The sequence below is a fragment of the Octopus bimaculoides genome, chromosome 2 (genome assembly GCF_046866305.1).
Source record: "Octopus bimaculoides isolate indiv1 chromosome 2, ASM4686630v1, whole genome shotgun sequence".
Lineage (NCBI taxonomy): Eukaryota > Metazoa > Mollusca > Cephalopoda > Octopoda > Octopodidae > Octopus > Octopus bimaculoides.
In genome coordinates this window covers 49,943,716-49,962,218 of record NC_142929.1, presented here as the reverse complement: position 1 = coordinate 49,962,218, position 18,503 = coordinate 49,943,716, and the positions used below count along the sequence as shown (strand labels likewise).

At 36.1% G+C, this 18,503-nt stretch overlaps 1 protein-coding gene and 1 long non-coding RNA gene across 3 annotated transcripts in view; one reads left to right on the top strand and one right to left on the bottom strand.

The window, feature by feature from the left end:
- The window catches only part of LOC106873657 (katanin-interacting protein), a 509,583-nt gene extending 491,231 nt beyond the window's left edge, over positions 1–18,352 (top strand). For both annotated transcript variants that reach the window (XM_089344962.1, XM_089344970.1), the window contains exon 37: positions 17,716–18,352. In XM_089344962.1, the coding sequence (XP_089201088.1) occupies positions 17,716–17,768 (53 nt within the window). In that variant the 3' untranslated portion in view covers positions 17,769–18,352. The remainder of the gene's footprint in view (positions 1–17,715) is intronic.
- Positions 16,594–18,503, bottom strand: part of LOC128247105 (uncharacterized) — a 115,266-nt gene continuing 113,356 nt past the window's right edge. Inside the window, exon 4 of the long non-coding RNA XR_016238926.1 lies at positions 16,594–16,726. This is a non-coding gene — a long non-coding RNA (uncharacterized LOC128247105). The remainder of the gene's footprint in view (positions 16,727–18,503) is intronic.

Genomic DNA, 18,503 nt, shown 5'->3' with positions numbered 1-18,503 from the left:
CTGCTACATTACAAGGACATAAACACTCCAACACCAGTTGTCAAGCAGTGATGGGGGGGGACAAACACAGACACAAAGAGACACACACACATAGGTATACATATATACAACGGGCTTCTTTCAGTTTCTGTCTACCAAATCCACTCACAAGTCTTTGGTTGGCCTGAGGCTAGACACTTGCCCACGGTAAAATGCAGTGAGACTGAACCCAGAACCATTCTCCGAGCTTTCCGGCGCCTCCAGTCCGACTCCTCCACCTCCCACATCTTCCCTAATTGACCCCTCCCCTCCTTCAAACGAGTCCATAACCTACGAGACCTCTTGGTCCACAGCTTCTTCCCCAACCCAACCTCCCAACCTGGCTCGTTCCCTTGCTCCCGCCCACGCTTCCGCACTTGCCCTTACCTCTCCAACACCACCCTCCTCACCAGCACCCATCACCGACTCCTTCACCTGCACTTCCACTAACATTATCTATTGTATCTCCTGCTCTCTCTGCCATTCTCTGTACATCGGACAAACGGGGTGCCACCTGGCCGACCGATTCGCGGAACACCTCTGAGACATCAACGTTGGCAATGATACCCCGGTGTCACGCCATTTCCGTTCTGCCGGTCACTCCTTGCAGCAACACCTGTCCGTGTTTGGATTGTCCATGTACAGGGGCCATCCGGACTCCTGTTTGCGTCGTGAACAGGGATTAATCTTCTCTCTTCGCTCCTTTGCGTCACATGGGCTCAACACCCCTCCCCTCTTCATCTAACCCTCTCTCCCCCTACCCTCCCTCCTACCACCCATTTCCCCCACCTCCCACCTCCTGCTCCGACTCCTACTTCTCTGTATATCTCTTCACCTCTCTTCACTCCTACTTCTCTTCACTCCTACTTCTCTTCACTCCTACTTCTCTTCATTCCTACTTCTCTTCACTCCCACTTCTCTTCACCCCTACTCTTTCTCTCCTCTCTCTTACTCTCTCTCACTCTCTTCTCTCTTACTCTCCCCTCTCTCACTCTTACTCTCTTACACTCTCACCCTTACTCTCTTTCTCACTCTCTTCTCTCTTACTCTCTCTCTCTCACTCTCTTCTCTCTTACTCTCTCTCTCTCACTCTCTTCTCTCTTTCCCTCTCTCTCACTCTCTTCTCTCTTACTCTCTTTCTCTTCCTCTCTTTCTCCCCCTTCCCCTTCCCCCTCATCCCACCCCACCCCAACACACTCCTACTCTACCTTCCCACTCCACCCCATCCAATTCCTTACACCCCTACCCACATACCCTACCTCTACCCCCACCTTCAGCCTAACCCACACTCCACCCATGCCTTCCCCACCTCCCAACACCCTCACATCACACACTACAACTGACCAACTCCTTTCTCCCCTCCCCATTTTCACACATGCTTATGTCAAGATCACCAGCATTCTATCTCTCACACACACAGCCCCTCGTTCTTCGATCACCGTTCTTTCTCCCCCTTTTGTTATCTCCCCGTTTTCTTAGCTCTCCTGTGTAAAATTTCTAACTTCCGGTCAGCCATAGCTATGATTGACCATTGACCGAACACTATTCAATTTTTTTTCTCCGTGTTTTTCTCCTTGTCTCCGTATTCTTTCTGTTGAAGAGCGTAGCTCGAAACGTTAAAGACTTTCCGTATTCCCGAGCATCATACTAATACATCCTTTTATTGTTTACACCACCTGTCCTTGTCTGTTGTTGTCTTTTCATACATTCTCCCACATGTAGTTGGGAAGTAAGCTTCTTACCATAGAGCCACATACATATGCATATATATGTTATGTATATATGTATATATATATATATATATATATATATATATATACATAATATATATATTTGGTGTAAAAATATTGCTGTCCCCTTTTCATCTCTATTTGATTCAATACACATGAAAGGGAAATATGACTTAACTTTTTTAAGGCTTGAATAATTGAATTACTTTCAATTTCATTTTCAACCGAAAGTGTGAAATGTTGACAAAATAACATCTACTATCCATTCAATGTTAATAATGGGGAAAATGAACAGAAATGGTAGCATACTGGATTACTGGATAAACTGTCTTATCTTATTTTGTTACATCCCTTTACATCCTAATTTCAAATCTTGCCAGGATTCAGCTTTGTTCTTCATCTTTTCAAAATCAATAAATAAGTCTTAGTGTCATTTTGGTGATGGAGGAGGGAGTCCATTGACTGTACCATTCCCTCAAAATGTGTGTCCACACACCAATTTCAAAGAACATTGTTATATATGGTTTAGCCATTTAGCATTTAAACAAGCTATATCTGGCTAAAATATTCTACTTGCTTTATGTTAAAACTGGCCAGAGGTAGCTTCTCATACCTACTCTAAAATGTCATTTTAAATATAAATAATCACATCATTGAAATCTCAAGGATACAAGATAATGCAGGATAAATTGAAAACAATGTGAATAAATGAGCATTACATTTGACAGAGTAATCTGAACGCTAAAGGGTTAAAGTAATGGATGGTTAGAAGCAGAAGTGCACCAAAGGAAACTCTTTAAAGTGTTTAGTTACAACCTTTTCTATCCTCATTTCAAATTCTAACAGGATCTTGACATTAACTTTCATTTATTTCGAATAAAAAGATCAAAGGTCCCTCCCAAGTCATAAGCTCACAAGACCAGTTTCCTGGATTCTGTAGCATATATATTATCCCCTGGGTTGGCTGGAGCAACGTGAAATGAAGTGTTTTGCTCAAGAACACAGTGCATTACCTAGTCCAAGAATTGAAACCATAAGCTTAGAATCATGAGTGCAACACCCTAACCACTAAGCCTCACATCTTTGCTTCCTTCTTTTGGGGTTAATGAAATAAATACTTAACAAATATACATGTACTCAAGGTTATTTAATCAATTGCTTCTTGTTATTTTTTTTTTTTTTTTTTGCTATTGATTCTAGTTTTGAGCTGTGACCATAACAGCAGCTCCCAATTGAAATTCATATGCTGCTCTCTTAAAAGGACACATTGGCTACACTAAGAGAGGGTGGTCATCATTGGAATATCTTTGATCTTAGGTTTGCTCAATCAGGGCTGACTTGAAGCTTAAATAAAAACAAACGTTCACAGCCTTATGTTAACATCCATTTTCTCTGCCCACTATTCCTCAGAGGGCCATGGGGGTAGAGTTCTCAGGTACCTCCTCCATAGGATCCTATCAGAAGCAACTGTCATTAGACTCTCTGGCTGCATTCCCAAACATGACCAATGGGAATGAATATCATCCAACTATCTTGCACTTGATTTACCCTCAGGTCTCCTGCTAGTTGGTTCAGCTTCAAGAATTCATCCTGCAATATTTTTCCCCAGTTAATATGTTTATATGCATCAAGGCAGCGAGCTGGCGCAATCATTAGCTCACTGGGCAAAAATGCTTAACAATATTCCATCTGCCTTCATGTTCTGAGTTCAAATTCTGCTGAGGTCCACTTTGTCTTTCATCCTTTCAGGCTCTATAAAACAAATACTTGTTGAGTGTTGGCGGGGGCGATGTTATTGACTTACCCCCTCCCCCAAAATTGTTAGCCTTGTGCCAAAATTTGAAATCAATATGGTAATGTGTTAAATTAATAAGACAAAAACAAAAATTGTTACTGAAGATAGTGTCCTGCTTTCAGAAGCATTTTATCTATTCAGTGTTCTAACTTCACTAGTAACCTCTTGCTTTTCATTTAAATGGGGTGGATAAAATAAAGTGGAATCAATTTAACTAAATGCAAGTATTTCTCAACACAACTTGTTCATATAGTAGTCAAAAGAAATCAAAGCCATTATCTCCATTTCTCAAGCCTAGCAACTGTATAGAAATATAGTTAAAATCTTTTACTAGTAATTTCCAGTTCATTAAAAGTGTTTCGTTTTTATTTTATACGACAGTGAATATCATAAAACTGCTCTTAAGTAAACAAGTTTGTTTAATGATTCATTCTTTTGTTCATGTTTTAGAAAAGTAAGTAAAATCCACAGTTTATTAAAACTTTTGCTATTAAATCTCATGATCTTTTTTTAAAGGGAGACGTTTGGTTGTTGTCAGAAATTGCCTTTTGTCTGGTTTCATTGGATATCTAGTCTTTTTTTTATTTCTTTGTTTCGTGGCAGATTTTTATTTTCTTATATTTCTTATTCAGTATCAGTTAGTGAGATGCAGATTTTTACTCTAAAGTTCTTGTACAAATTTAAAGAATACTGCATTTGAAACCAAACAAATATTTTTATACTCTTCAAAATCACCTTATTTTCCTATAATTTCAAAAGTTTCTGAAACAAAAAAAAAACAACAAACTCACTTTTAATCTTATTTCAAGATTTTGCAAAATAGAAAACTCTGGTAGGAATAAATCTTATGAAATTAAGGTGATTTTAATCCTCAAATCTTCTACCTTGGCAAAACTTGCACTAATGTTGCTGTTTAACTCTAGGTCATCTATCAAAAGTCATATCATTAAAAGTATTCCAGATATGACTACAATACAATCTCAGGCATAATTAATCATCCACTGTCTCTTCCCTTTTTCTAGATAGTAGGCTGTGAATAGGAGAGTCAGCTGCTGTCTCTAGCAAGCCTAACAGTCACATAGTGGCTCTTCAATCTGCTTCACTGTTAATTCATAGTGGAGTGATACTAAATCAGTTACCAAACTAACTACATCAGTTCACTAGTTTTCAAAATATTCTTTATTTCATGTATAATTGTTTCAATCATAGGTACAGGCCTGAACATTAAGGTAGGAGTTACCAGGACATAAACAAACAAACACCAGTTTCCAAGCATAAGGGTAGGAGTGTGGGGTACAAATACAAAGACAGACAATTATATGCACACACACACACACACGTATAAATAATTATTTGGACTTTGGGTATATAGTTAGTAGTATGCCAATTAAAGCACTTTAACTGTTTAGGCTACCTGATGTCATCCACAGTTTTGATATGTCACAGGATCTACCTCAGGAACTCTGCAGTGTTCATTGAGTTTATAATGAATGAGGGAAATGGAAAATGGAGTTAAATTCCATATTCTATTTCCCTCATTCATATTATATACACACACACACATATATATATATATATATATATATATATATATATATATATATATATATATATATATATATATATATATATATATATATATATATATATATATATATATATATATATATATATATATATATATATATATATATATATATATATATATATATATATATATATATATATATATATATATATATATATATATATATATATATATATATATATAGCTGTAAGACCTTCTGTTTATAAATGTTCTATAATGCACACAGCCTTGGTTTTTTTATCTCATTATGATAAATAAATCTTTATATATATATATATATATATATATCATAATCACTGGTGTGACTGTATAGTAAGAAGTTTGCTTCTCAATCACATGGTTCCAGGCTCAGTCCCACTGCATGGAACTTTTGGGCAAGTGTCTTCTACTGTAGGCCTTGGGCTGACCAAATCTTCGTTAGTGGATTTTGTAGACAGAAATTGAAAGAAGCCCATCATGTGTGTGTAGATACACACACACACACACACACACACATATATATGTATATATTCATGTATGGCAAGAAGCTTGCTTCCCAACCACATGGTTTGGGGTTCAGTCCCACTACATGGCATCTTGGGCAGGTGTCTTCTACTATAGTCTCGGGCTGACACAATCCTTGTGAATGGATTTTGTAGATGGGAACTGAAAGAAGCCCATTGTATGTGTGTGTGTATGTATGTATGTATGTATGTATTTGTGTGTTCTCTCTACTCCCACCATTGCTTGACAACTGATGTTGGTGTGTTTATGTCTCTGTAACTTAGAGGTTTGGCAAAAAAGACTGATAGAATAAGTACTAAGCTTACAAAGAATAAGTACTGCCACCAACATGACCACAGTCAAATGACTGAAACAAGTAAAAGAATAATGTGTGTATATATATATATATATATATATATATATATATACATATACATACACACACACACATATATATGTATGTATTTTTGTGTCTGCATTTGTACCCCACCACTGCTACTGCTTGATAACTGGTGTATTTGTGTTGCTGTAACTTAGCAGTCCAGCAAAAGAGATCAATAGGGTAAGTACCCAGCTTTAAAAAATTAGTACTCGGGTCGATTCATTCAACTAAAAAGTCTTCAAGGTGGTGCCCCAGTGTGGTCACAGTCAAATGACTGAAACAAGTAAAAGATTATATATATATATCTAATTGGTCTTTTGATCAGAGGAGAAAAATTGAATAAACTATAAAAATTAATGCTACTTTCACCAGAGCCATTTCTGATTATATAGGTGAATATATTCACCTTATTTCGTGTTGTGTGGATAATACCAGACTGACTTGGTGTCTCAACTTATGTACCTAATTCAACTCAGTCTTAATTATTTCTTTATATATATATATATATATATATATATGCATGCAACAGACTTCCACACAGTTTCTGTCTATAAATTCACTCACAGGGCCTTGGTTAGGTTGGTGCCACAGTAAGACTCTAACCAAACTTTAAAAATAAATACTGGGGTACAGGGGTCAATTTGTCTGACTAAATCTTTCAAAGTAGTATGTCTGCATGGCTGCAGTTCTGAGTTTCACATTCCACCAAGGTTGACTTTGTCTTTGATCCTTTTGGGGGTCAATAAAATAAGTACCAGCTGAATACAGGGGTTGATGTAATTGACTCACCCCTGAAATTGTTGGCTTGTATCATCATCATCATCATCATCTAACATCCGCTTTCCATGCTGGCACATCAGTGTTTATAAAGAGTGTTGATTGATTGGTCTTTCAGTGATCAGAGGTAATTATGGAGCAGTAGGGTAGTTATTTGTATTGAACCATGTACTTAACTGGTTATTTAGTTTATTGCTCTTAGAAGAGGGAAAAAAAGCTGACTCGTGTGATTTGAACTCAGAATGTTGAGGACCATATCTAATTTCCACAAAGCATTTTGCTTGATGCTCTAAGGATTCAACCAACTCACTACCATATCCATGCACACATATACCATAAAAATGAATAAACCAGACATATAAAGTGTTCTATTGTAAGTTTTTAGATGAGAACATTTCATAAAATAAACTGTAATCTGTGATTTCATATATTGGTCTCTACTTTGAGACAACCCAATCAAGATAGTATGAGAGAAACCTGATCAACCAGTTCTTTTTTTATGTTTGTGAATATCTAATGGCAGATGTTCCCCTGAAATGCAATTATCTCTCTCTCTCTCTCTCTCTTTTATTGATGCTCTTTTAGTGATAGTTTTTATGTAACCTTTCAGAAATTTTTTTTCCCCCTGTAATGGCTTCGCTTATTGATACAAAATTTTATATTTGTCTAGCATTAAATCTCGTTTTCTCTTGATCTGAATCTTTAAAGCCTCTGCCATAGCTATAACAATTAGGAAAGTTGCATATGTTGCATGTGATTATGATTTTTCTGTTCCACTTTAGAAAAGATTGATCGGCTAAATTGAAGAATCAGAAAAGTCTTCTGATTTGACCATTATTTCTGTTGCAGAAATCACCGAGTTAACTTTGTTTTATACATTCATTAAGCTGAAGTTGAGGTGAGGGGGCACTCATGACTTTGTTTAAGATCTCCTCGATCAAGATAATGTTCTCTTCATGAAGCTGATGTTTAATGTTAACTTTAGGTTGTCAACTGAAGTGCTGAAATTGCTTGAGAAAGTGTGTTTCTTTTGGAGATGCAATGCTTGCACTGTGATCTAGCTTGCAAAGCACATAGCCTCATGTTTTGGATGCTGGGTTCACAACTGTAAGATCAAGGGCTCAGTTCTTGCATCAGGTGGCAAATTGTGTCATTGGGCAAGGCACTTCATTTAATGCTACTCGAGTCTACCCTGTAAGGGATGAGTATCCTCTTCAGAAGACTTGCCTCAGAAACTGGAGTAAGCTCCTGCTTAATGAACTTGAAGGTTTGAAACTTAAACTAGAAAATATGACACAATAAACATGACAAGTGTTTTATTTGTATATTTGATACTCTGATGTTCGAAAGTCAAGGTGAAAGGGCATTCATGGCTTTGATTAGAATTTCCTGATTTTTTCCATCAGAATATGTAGATGCTTCTGTTCATGATGTTAATGTTCTAAGGTTAATTGGTAGGTTAGAAAATTGTTAAAGAAATTGTTTGGGAAAGAGTACCCTTGTGAGATGCTATGTTTAGGCTGTGGTCTAGAAAGACTGACAAGGTGAAGATAGCCTGATGAATTTACATGGGTTAGAAAAATTAGGGTATAAGAAGCTACTGAATTAACAATAAACAAGACATACCAAGAAGACATCTTACCACAGAAATCACTGCTTGCTAGTGGAAGATTGCTTAGAGACTGTTAAATTTCAGTCACAGTAATGGAAAATGCAGCTGTGTGTGCATGCATGCATATGTAGATATGGTTTTATTTGTTTCATAAGTATTGTTTAGCTCTGTGTCAGCCCTGAATGAACGGACCTATGGTGAAAGGTATTCCTACCATATCCATTTGCTTATCTCTCAGGCAATTGAGAACAAAACAAAATACAAAGTAAAACCAAGACACTAAGCAGAAAAAAACATCTTTCTTGAAAAACAATATACATGTTCAACTAAATATATCAAAGAAAAAGGTAATTTAACAAAACCACCAACATCTCTATTGGTGGCTATGTTGTAACCACAGAAGTGACTGCATAGCAGGATCAGATGCCCCAACCCTATGCTCCTCAGTATGCTCTTGACAGCAGTTCCCAATGAGACCCTGATACCATAGAGCTCCTTGTCAGTCACTCCACACCCAGTGGTGCCCAGATGCAGTATTCTTGAGGGTTGAAATCAGGTGAGCTAGGATGCCACAGGTTGTTGCGGATCATATAAATCACACAGTTCCCCTGAGTCTTGCTGACCATAAACTTTCACTCCCTCATCATGTAGGACTTGTTCTTGATGGCCTCATGTCCCACACATTCAAATGTGAACTCAACCAATTTGAGCTGCTCAGTGATGGCCCTCCTTGTCTTCCTTGGGTTGTTGTTGATGCAGTCCCGGAACTGCTGAGCAAATTAGGCCACCTTGACAATATTAGCCATAGGGTCCCAAGTCTTTTTTCCCAAACTCGAACATGGTGTACCCAACCTCCTTCAAGAAGCTGACAATCTCCACATCTCTGTTGTTGACAGCTACAAACATGGTACACCTTTTCATTTCATGTGTGAAACTGGACTAGAATCTGCTATGTTGATGCTGTCAATATATCTGAAAGAGAAATGAGAAAATTGAAATTTAGCACCTGCCACTTAACATTACGTTAGGTTGTCTTTCACTTACGGCCGGCTCTAAGATGGCAAGCTGGCAGAATCATTAGCACATCAGAGAAAATATTTAATGGAATTTCTTCATGTTTCAAATTCAAATCCTGCTGAGGTTAACTTTACCTTTTATTCTTTCAGGTAGCAATCAAGTTGAATTTTCATGGCATAATTAGAGGAGAATTTGGCTGCTATTTCTGGCAAATCCAGTCACACTACTGGGGCTCTCTAATTGGCTCACGTTTGTGTGTGTGTGTGTGTATGGATGCTCATGCATGTACAAATATGCATCATCTATGTAACACTGCAGGCAATCTAACAAATGCATTATGCTCATATGGGTTGAATGGGGTTTGCTGAGGCACATTTTTCTACAGCTGGAAGCCCTGCTTGTTGCCGACCCTCACCTGTTATAAAGTAAAGTAACATTTCTCCAGGACCAGACATGTTTCCAAGGAAGACTGTAAATGAAGGACACTGCTTGCATGTTGGTGACTCATTTACAACTTTTACATGAAATTAAGGCAAGGAGACAGTAACACACACACACACACACATACATGTATATATGACAGGTTTCTTTCAGTTTCTATCTATCAAATCCACTCACAAGGTTTTGGCTGGCCTGAGGCTATAGCAGAAGATATTTGCCCAAAGTGCAACGCCATGGGACTGAACCCAGAACCATGTTGTTGGGAAGCAAACTACTTACCTCACAGCTGTGCATGTACTTCACTGCCAACTTCAAATATTTACATGGAACGATTACGTATTTTACAGTTAGGATCTCTTTTACTAATTCTAAATATTCAACCAAAAAATAGTTGCAGCAAGCCATTCTCACCATGACCATCCTGCCTTTCCAAACAGTGTTTATCTCAGACTACAATATCCAATTTATCCTTCCATTTGTTTTGCTTTGGGTTTTTTTTTTCCTTTTGAAAATATGATGAAGCATGATTTGAGTATTTGTCTGCTATTTCTAACAGGTCAAACAAGCTTGTAGAATCTTGGCTCATTGATGTCATCATCATCGTTTATGTTGGTAAAGAGAGCATGTGTATGCATGTGTGTGTGAGAGAGAGAGGTCAGGTTTGAACTGGTATCTTTGAAGTAAATAGTTGTAGCACAGTAGCTTAACTAATATGGTTCTCGTGAGGAATTTATTTTTTATGATAATAATTTAGATAATAATATGCAAAATTTAATTTTATTCTTGGTTTCATTCTTCTCTCTTTTTCTTTTGTGTGTGTATGATTTTTTTTACAGTGTTACATTCTATCTTTTTGCCATTCATGCATGGGCAGAACCGTTCTTATTTAGATTCAGCCCTCCCTCTTCTCACGTAATTGAGCTGATTTATGGAAAGTGGGGACTCAGTCAAATGATTAGAAAGTGATTCATTCACCTGGAATTCCATCTGTAACTATGTTGTCTTTTTGGCAAGAAGAATGTATCCATCAAATTCCATATCCGATATGCATTTTACTGTGTTAAGTTTAGCGTTAGGATTATTAAGGTATGATCAGAGATTCTGTAAAAATTCCATGTCCAACATGCATTTGCTCCTATTAACCCTTTAGCATTTAAACTGACCCAAATATTCTACTTGTTTTATGTTCAAACTAGTCAGATCCAGCCTCTCACACCTTCCTGACAATGTTATTCTTAAAGTAAACAACCATATCATCAAAATTCTATAGCTACAAGGTAATATTTGGGTTGTCCGGGAAGTTCGTGCTGATTTATAGTAGCTTACCTTTCGACTTATTTGCCACAAAACCACCTCAATTCTAGGAAGAGGGTATTTTCAAGCTAAAGGAAAGATGGAGACGCATTGTGCAACAAAATAGTTCATATTTGGTTGATTAAAAATGTAATGGCAAGTATTTATTGACCTTTTTTCTTTCCTTTAAAAATCGGCACGAATTTTCCAGACAACCCAATATAATTCAAAACAATGTGAATAGATAAGTATTTCGTTGGACAGATTAATTTGAATGCTAGAGGGTTAAGATAAGCATTAGTATTGGTGAGGTATGATTTGAGGTTTAGTAAGGTACAATTTGAGCAAAGTTAAGACAGTAAGGTTCAATTTGAGGGAGATTTGGTTCATTGGCGACAAAATATATTTGTTAGAAGTGAGGTCAGGAGCTTTTTATACCCAGGTTCACTTCCTACCATACAACCTTGAATTTTCATTTATTTCATTGAAAAAATTGGTTTTTCTGTTCACTCCAGAAAATTAGAGCAAGCACAGTTAAGGCTATGGTGTCATTAATTCATCACTTTAACCTCATATTCATTATGTGTGGTGGCATGTATTAAACATTTTAACTCTTTAGCATTCGAATTGCTTTGTCAAATGTGATGTTTATTTATGCGCATTGTTTTGAATTTTAAGCATATATTATTTCATAGCTTTGAGATTTAGATCATGTGATTGTTTATTTTCAAAATGACATCGTGCGATAAGTGCGAGATGCTGGATTTGGCTGGTTAAACCCTTTAGCATTCAGATTACTCTGTCAAATGTAATGCTTATCAATTAACATTGTTTTGAATTAATCATACATTATCTCATAGCTTTGAGATTTTGATGGTGTAATTGTTTCTTTTGCCTTTTACTTGTTTCAGTCATTTGACTGTGGCCATGCTGGGGCATTGCCTTTAAGGGTTTTAGTCAAACAAATCAACCCCAGGACTTATTTGTTTAAGCCTAGTATTTATTCTATCGGTCTCTTTTGCCGAACCACTACAAGGATGTAAATACATCAACACTGTTTGTCAAGTGGTGGTGGGAGATAAACGTAGACACAAAGACACACATTATCATTATATATATATATATATATATATATATATATATGTATGTATGATGGTCTTTTTTCAGTTCCCTGCTACCAAATCCATCTGCAAGGCTTTGGTCAGCTCAAGTTATAGAAGAAGACACTTACCCAAAGTGCCACAGTGTGGGAGTCAGCCTGGAACCATGTGGTTGGGGAGCGAGCTTCTTACCACACAGGCACGCCTGCGCAGGGTAGTTGTGAGAGGCCAGTTTGAAAACAAAGATGGTGGAATATTTTCACCAGATATGGCCAGTTTAAACATTAAAGGGTTGAAATATGTGCATAAGAGAGCCAAAGAATGAAAATATGTTCACTTTCTATTGCTTCATTTATGCCTCTCTGACCTTTTCTCCAACACAGATATGTCTTCACAAGTTGTTACTACTTCTATAGAATACACCTGAAGTATCTACTAATTGAACAATACTTCATTTATTTTCCACATCCCCTTCAATAGAACATCTAATGAAGCTATAATTACTCATTACATTTATACAATGTAAAGTATACTGTTCCAGATGTAAGATGGTTAGCATGTTTCATTGTTATTGTCTTGTTTAGATAAACAGTTGAACTGATGGCTTTATTCATAGATGTGTATTTCTCAGCATGTATCACTGATATATTGGGAGTTCTAATTATTCTCTAATCAGAATTATTATTAGATTTTATTCAGCAAGGGTAGTTGTAAATGATGGTCACTGTCATACAGTATCATTCATTTCAAATATTCTGCAAGAATATACAGCACTATGATGCCAGTGTTACTTAACTAGCATGTGAAAAGCACCCTTTGAATGTTGGACTATATTCTGTGCTTGAGAAGACCTGTCAAACCAAGTGAAGTTGTAGTCATGGCTAATGCCAGTGTCACATAAAAAACACCCACTACACTTTTGGAGTGGTTCCCACCTAATTTGGCATGGTTTCTATGGCTGGATGCCCTTCCTAACACCAACCACTGCAAGAGTGTAATGGGTGCTTTTTACATGCCACTGGCATGGGTGCCAATCACGCAGCACCAGCATCAGCCATGACTACAATCTCACTTGGCTTGACAGGTCTTCTCAAGCACGGTATATTGCTAAAGGTCTCAATCACTTGTCACTCTCTCCATGAGATCCAATGCTTGAACAGTGCTTTTTATGTGCCACCAGCACAGGTGCCAGTTCCATGACACTGGCATCAGCCATGATTATGATTTCACTTAGATTGACAGGTCTTCTCAAGCACAGCATATCGCCCAGTGTTCAAGGGTGCTTTTTATGTGCTAGTTATATGACACTGGCATTGTATGAAATATCTAAGAAAAAATATACAACTTTTATTTCAATTAATTTTTTAGATAATTATGTATTTCATAAACTAACTGCCGTTATTAATTTCATGTTTAAGGCAACGAGCTGGCAGAATCATCAATACACCGCTTGGCAGCATTTCATCTGTTTTTAATTCTTTTACATGTTTCAGTCATTTGACTGCAGCCATGCTAGAGCACCGCCTTAAATCTTTGCATTCTCAGTTCAAATTCCACCACAGTCAACTTTGCCTTTCCTCCTTTTGGGGTTGATAAAATAGGTACCAGTTAAACACTAGGGTAAATGCAATCACTTACCCCACCCCTGAACTTGCTGGCCTTGTGCCAAAATTTGAAACCGTTTTTAATCTCATGTTTCAAACATAATTCAATATTAAGTTCTTATAGAAGGTATTAATTTTAGACCATTTAAAAAAAAGTAGTTTATATCATTGCACAAGAGTGGTATCAAGTGAGTTGGTATCAAAAGGGTAAAGTTTAGACCATCCAGGGGCAACATATTGAACCTGTTTTCAACTAGAAACGGTGAATTATCATATATATTAAACCTCATCTTAATACACAGTGAATCCATTATCAAAGGTTCAGATCAGTACCATGACATATTGGCCCCATCATTTTACTTTATATATTTTTTATTTATTTTTCAAATTTTTTTTTTCGTCTTAGTGTGTTGATTAGCAATGAGCTATGTTATTGATTTCTCAAGATTTTCTTTCAAGTGTCAATGTTTTTTTCATCCCATAGATTCCAGATTTCTTCTACCCCAAACCCCAAAATTAGGTGCAGTCAATACTTTTCAAGAATTTAGAAATAATCTGAGGCATCAAAATAATTTTGGAGTGGCAGCATTAGTGAGATTGAAATAGTTACAATTGAGTGATCTGAAAATTTTGTTTAGTGCAACTAATATCCCACTCCTTAACTTTGATGTATTTAGAAACAGTATTCGTTAGTGTTTTTTTTTTTTATCAATTCTTTCTCTTTACTCCATGATTAGGAGTTGCATTTCTTTTCTTCAATGTAAATTAAGTTTATGCTATCCCATCCTTTCCTCTTTTAAAAATATTGTACATTTCGAAAAAATATTTTCATGATAAATTTTGTTTCTAAATATCTCAATATTAAAGAGGAAGCAGAAAGGCATGTGAGGGGCTTCAATTTACGGATTAAAAGAAGTGCAGTTTGTTGTTGATGGATTTGAGTTTTCAGTGGTCTGTATGAGTTTGAATTTGTGTGATGGATGGCAGATGCGTGAATGTGTGTGTGAGTTCATTCAATTTTGTAAGTGTGTGAATGAAAACAAAAGTGATAGAATGTATTGTTCCTTTTCTGAAGTTTTGCATGTGATGTATTGGTTATTTTAGCATGTCAAGAGGAAACAGAATATAGCAGTACAGGTGTTAAGAATCTAGAAACAAGATGCTGCAAAAAAAAAAAAAAAACAAACAATAATAATTATCATAATAATAATAGTTATGATAACAATAATAACAATAATGGTTTCAAATTTTGGCAGAAGGCCAGCAATTTTAGGGGACAGGTACATCGACCCCAGTGTTCAACTGGCACTTATTTTAGCAACCCTGAAGGGATGAAAGGCAAAGTCGACCTTGGTAGAATTTGAACTTAGAATGTGAAGACAGACAAAATGCCGCTTAACATTTTGCCCACTGTGCTAATGATTTTGCCAGCTCACTAATAGGCACAAGTCCTGAAATTTGCGGGGGTGGGGATAAGTTGATTACATCGACCCCGGTGCTTGACTGATACTTATGGTCATTGACCCCAAAAAAATGAAAGGCAAAATCGACCTCAGCAGAATTTGAACTCAGAACGTGAAGACAGACAAAATACTGCTAAGCATTTTGCCCAGCATGCTAACAATTCTGCCAGCTCACTGCTTTAAATAATAATAACAACAACAACAACAACAACAATAATAGTAATAATAATCTTCTAAAGAAGCATTCAGGTTTGATATGAAAAAAAAAAAAAAAGAAGAATAATAATTCAATCTGTTCCAGTAGTTTTGGTGCTTAAACAAAGGCCAACATGCCATTTCTAATAGATAGTAGAAAAATGAAAGTATGGCTTGCTTTTGCATCTCGTTAATCAAATATGCACATGTTCTTTCTGTTAATTGAAAAATCGCAAGAAGAATGGGAGGTAGGATGCAGCAAACAGGCAGCATAAAAGATAAATGTTAAAAAAGAATTAACGAAATCTTTGCTGAATCTTCTGATATTTAACTCGCATGTATGGTTGTCATTGTGTTAATGAAACATGGTGAAATCTAAAACTGTGAACAAAACTGATGTAGTAAACAAGGTAAAGACTTGAAGCTAGATTACAATGACATATCTTTTTAATTGCATTATTTTATCTGTATTTAGAAATTGTTTATAGTTATTTCCTGGCCTTGGGTTTCGGAGGGTTTTTTTTTTTGGTTTGTATCTTTTTTATTGTTTGTTGTTGCATGACTTTAATATATCATGATTTATTAATGTGTCTATTACCCTTCTGTTTCTGTATCTTCTTCCTTTACTTCATTTTCTTTTTCTTCCTCCTTCAGTAGATGATAGACTAGAATCTGTCACTTTGTTTTTGAGTTCAAAGTTCACTAATGCCTACATCCTTTGGGAAATGATAAAATAAAATACAAGTCAAGTTTAGGGCAGTCAGTTTAATCAGCTAATCCCACTGCCTAAATTTTTAGCTTTGTCTTATATTGGAACATTATTATTATTTCTGTATATAGACATAAGCTTAGGTATGTGGTAATAAGCTTGCTTCCTAACCGCATGATCCTGAGTTCAATCCCACTGTGTGGCACCTTGCCCTCCAGTAAATTTGTTGAAATGAAGGATAGCTGAACATGCCCTGATAAAATGAGTCTACAAGACTCATGAATAAAGCTGGGAGGGGAAACCACTTACCCTTAGTAGTTAGAATAATCCAAGATCTATGGAGTTCTTTGATTGGCCTTTGTAGCTGCTCCTTCTTTTGAAATTTTCTGGGCTATCAAAACTTCAGATGAAGTACCTTGAATTATTTGTTCCAGCTCTCTGTGCTCAAAAAATAAGAGGTGTCACCTTAGTTCACTGGTAGTGAACAGCTGTCACCGTAGTACATCTCTGCGTTAGAAGCTGTGCAAAGGCAATAATAATAATAATGAATCATAATAATAATAATTCTTTCTATTATAGGCACAAGGCCCAAAATTTTGTGGGGAGGTGCTAAACCAATAACTCCAACCCCAGAGTTCAACTGGTACTGATTTTATTGACCCCCAAAATAATAATAATGATAATCCTTTCTACTATAGGCACAAGGCCTGAAATCTTGGGCAAGGGAACTAGTTACTTATTTCATCGACTCTGAAAGAAGAAAAGGCAAAGTTGACCTCAGTGGAATTGATAATAATAATCATGATACAGTGTAGCCCCATTATACTATATTTCAATTTAATAGACATTTGGATATAATAGATTTGATCTCTCAGAACTTAAAACAGTTTTGGTGACTTAATTTTGTGTTTCCATCTTTAATATAATTGACTAACCTCTTCCTACAAATTTTTAGCCTAGCACCTTTTTTTTTTTTTTTTTTTTTTTACTTTATTTTATTTCTACTCTAGGCACATGGCCTGAAACTTTGTGCAAAGAGGTTAGTCACTTATATTAATCCCAGTGCTCAGCTGGAACTTATTTTATCAACCCCAAAAGAATAAAAGACAGTCAACCGTGACAACATTTGAACTCAGAATATAAAACCAGAAGAAATTTTGACCAAACATTTTGTCTAATGCAGTAACAGTTCTGCCAGCTCACTGCATTTGTTGTACTATATTAGAACCAGTTATCATTACAAAATAATTGCTTCTTTTAATTATCATTATCATTAAGGTGGTGAGGTGACAGAATCATTATCACACTGTTCAAATTCTGCCGAAGTTGACTTTGCCTTTTATCCTTTCTGGGTTGATAAAATAGGTACCAGTTGTGCACTGGAGTTGATGTACTTGACTTAACCACTTCCCCCAAAATTGCTGGCCTTGTGCCAAATTTTGAAACCAATTATCACTGTTATTGAAGAGAAAACAATATTTTAAGTATTTCTTTCTTTTCTCTTTCAGCCATGAGACCTACTACCTGCGTTACAAGTCCGGCCAATAAGAGACCATATTGATTACCTTTGTCAAGGAGAAGCATGAGATTTTGCTGGTAACTGCAGATTTTAACAATCTGTTATAAACAAAAAGGCAGCACAGTGGAACTGTTTCACTTACTCAATCACCAAAGAAAACCTATCTGTAAAATTCATCCAAGCCAGTGTTTGTGAAGCCATCTATATAAGCTGTTGCCTTGTTTCTTAATTCTGCTCAATGTTCTATGCAGTGATGGATCCTATTCACAACAGCTTCTTGCCAATAAGAAATAGATATTCATTGAATAACTAACGAACTGTGTGTAGCAGTGGAGCAGTGAGGATAACAGAATTTAACAGGATTCTGTGAGGAAATGTTAGGTCATCTGCTATAAAATATTATTCAAATAACATATATGCATACATGTTCCTTACTGCACAGAACAAGATTAACATGAAATTTTCCAGAATTCCCTGTTGTTAAGTGTGATCGTTATTCATCATTATTTTCTCATAATTTTGCCCCCCCCCCCCCTTTCTCCAAATTAAATTTTTTCTTTTTCTTTTTCATAAATTCCGAAACAATGTTTATACAATATTTAAACTGTTGTCTAAGAATGTAGAAATTAAACTGCTTCTGGATTCTCCCAGAGAAAAAAAAAAAAAAAAAGAATTCCCGTTTATTTTTTTTGGCAGGAAAACCAATTATTGTAGTCATTTGCTTCAGATATTTCATATATATATATATATATATATATATATATATATATTTGTGTA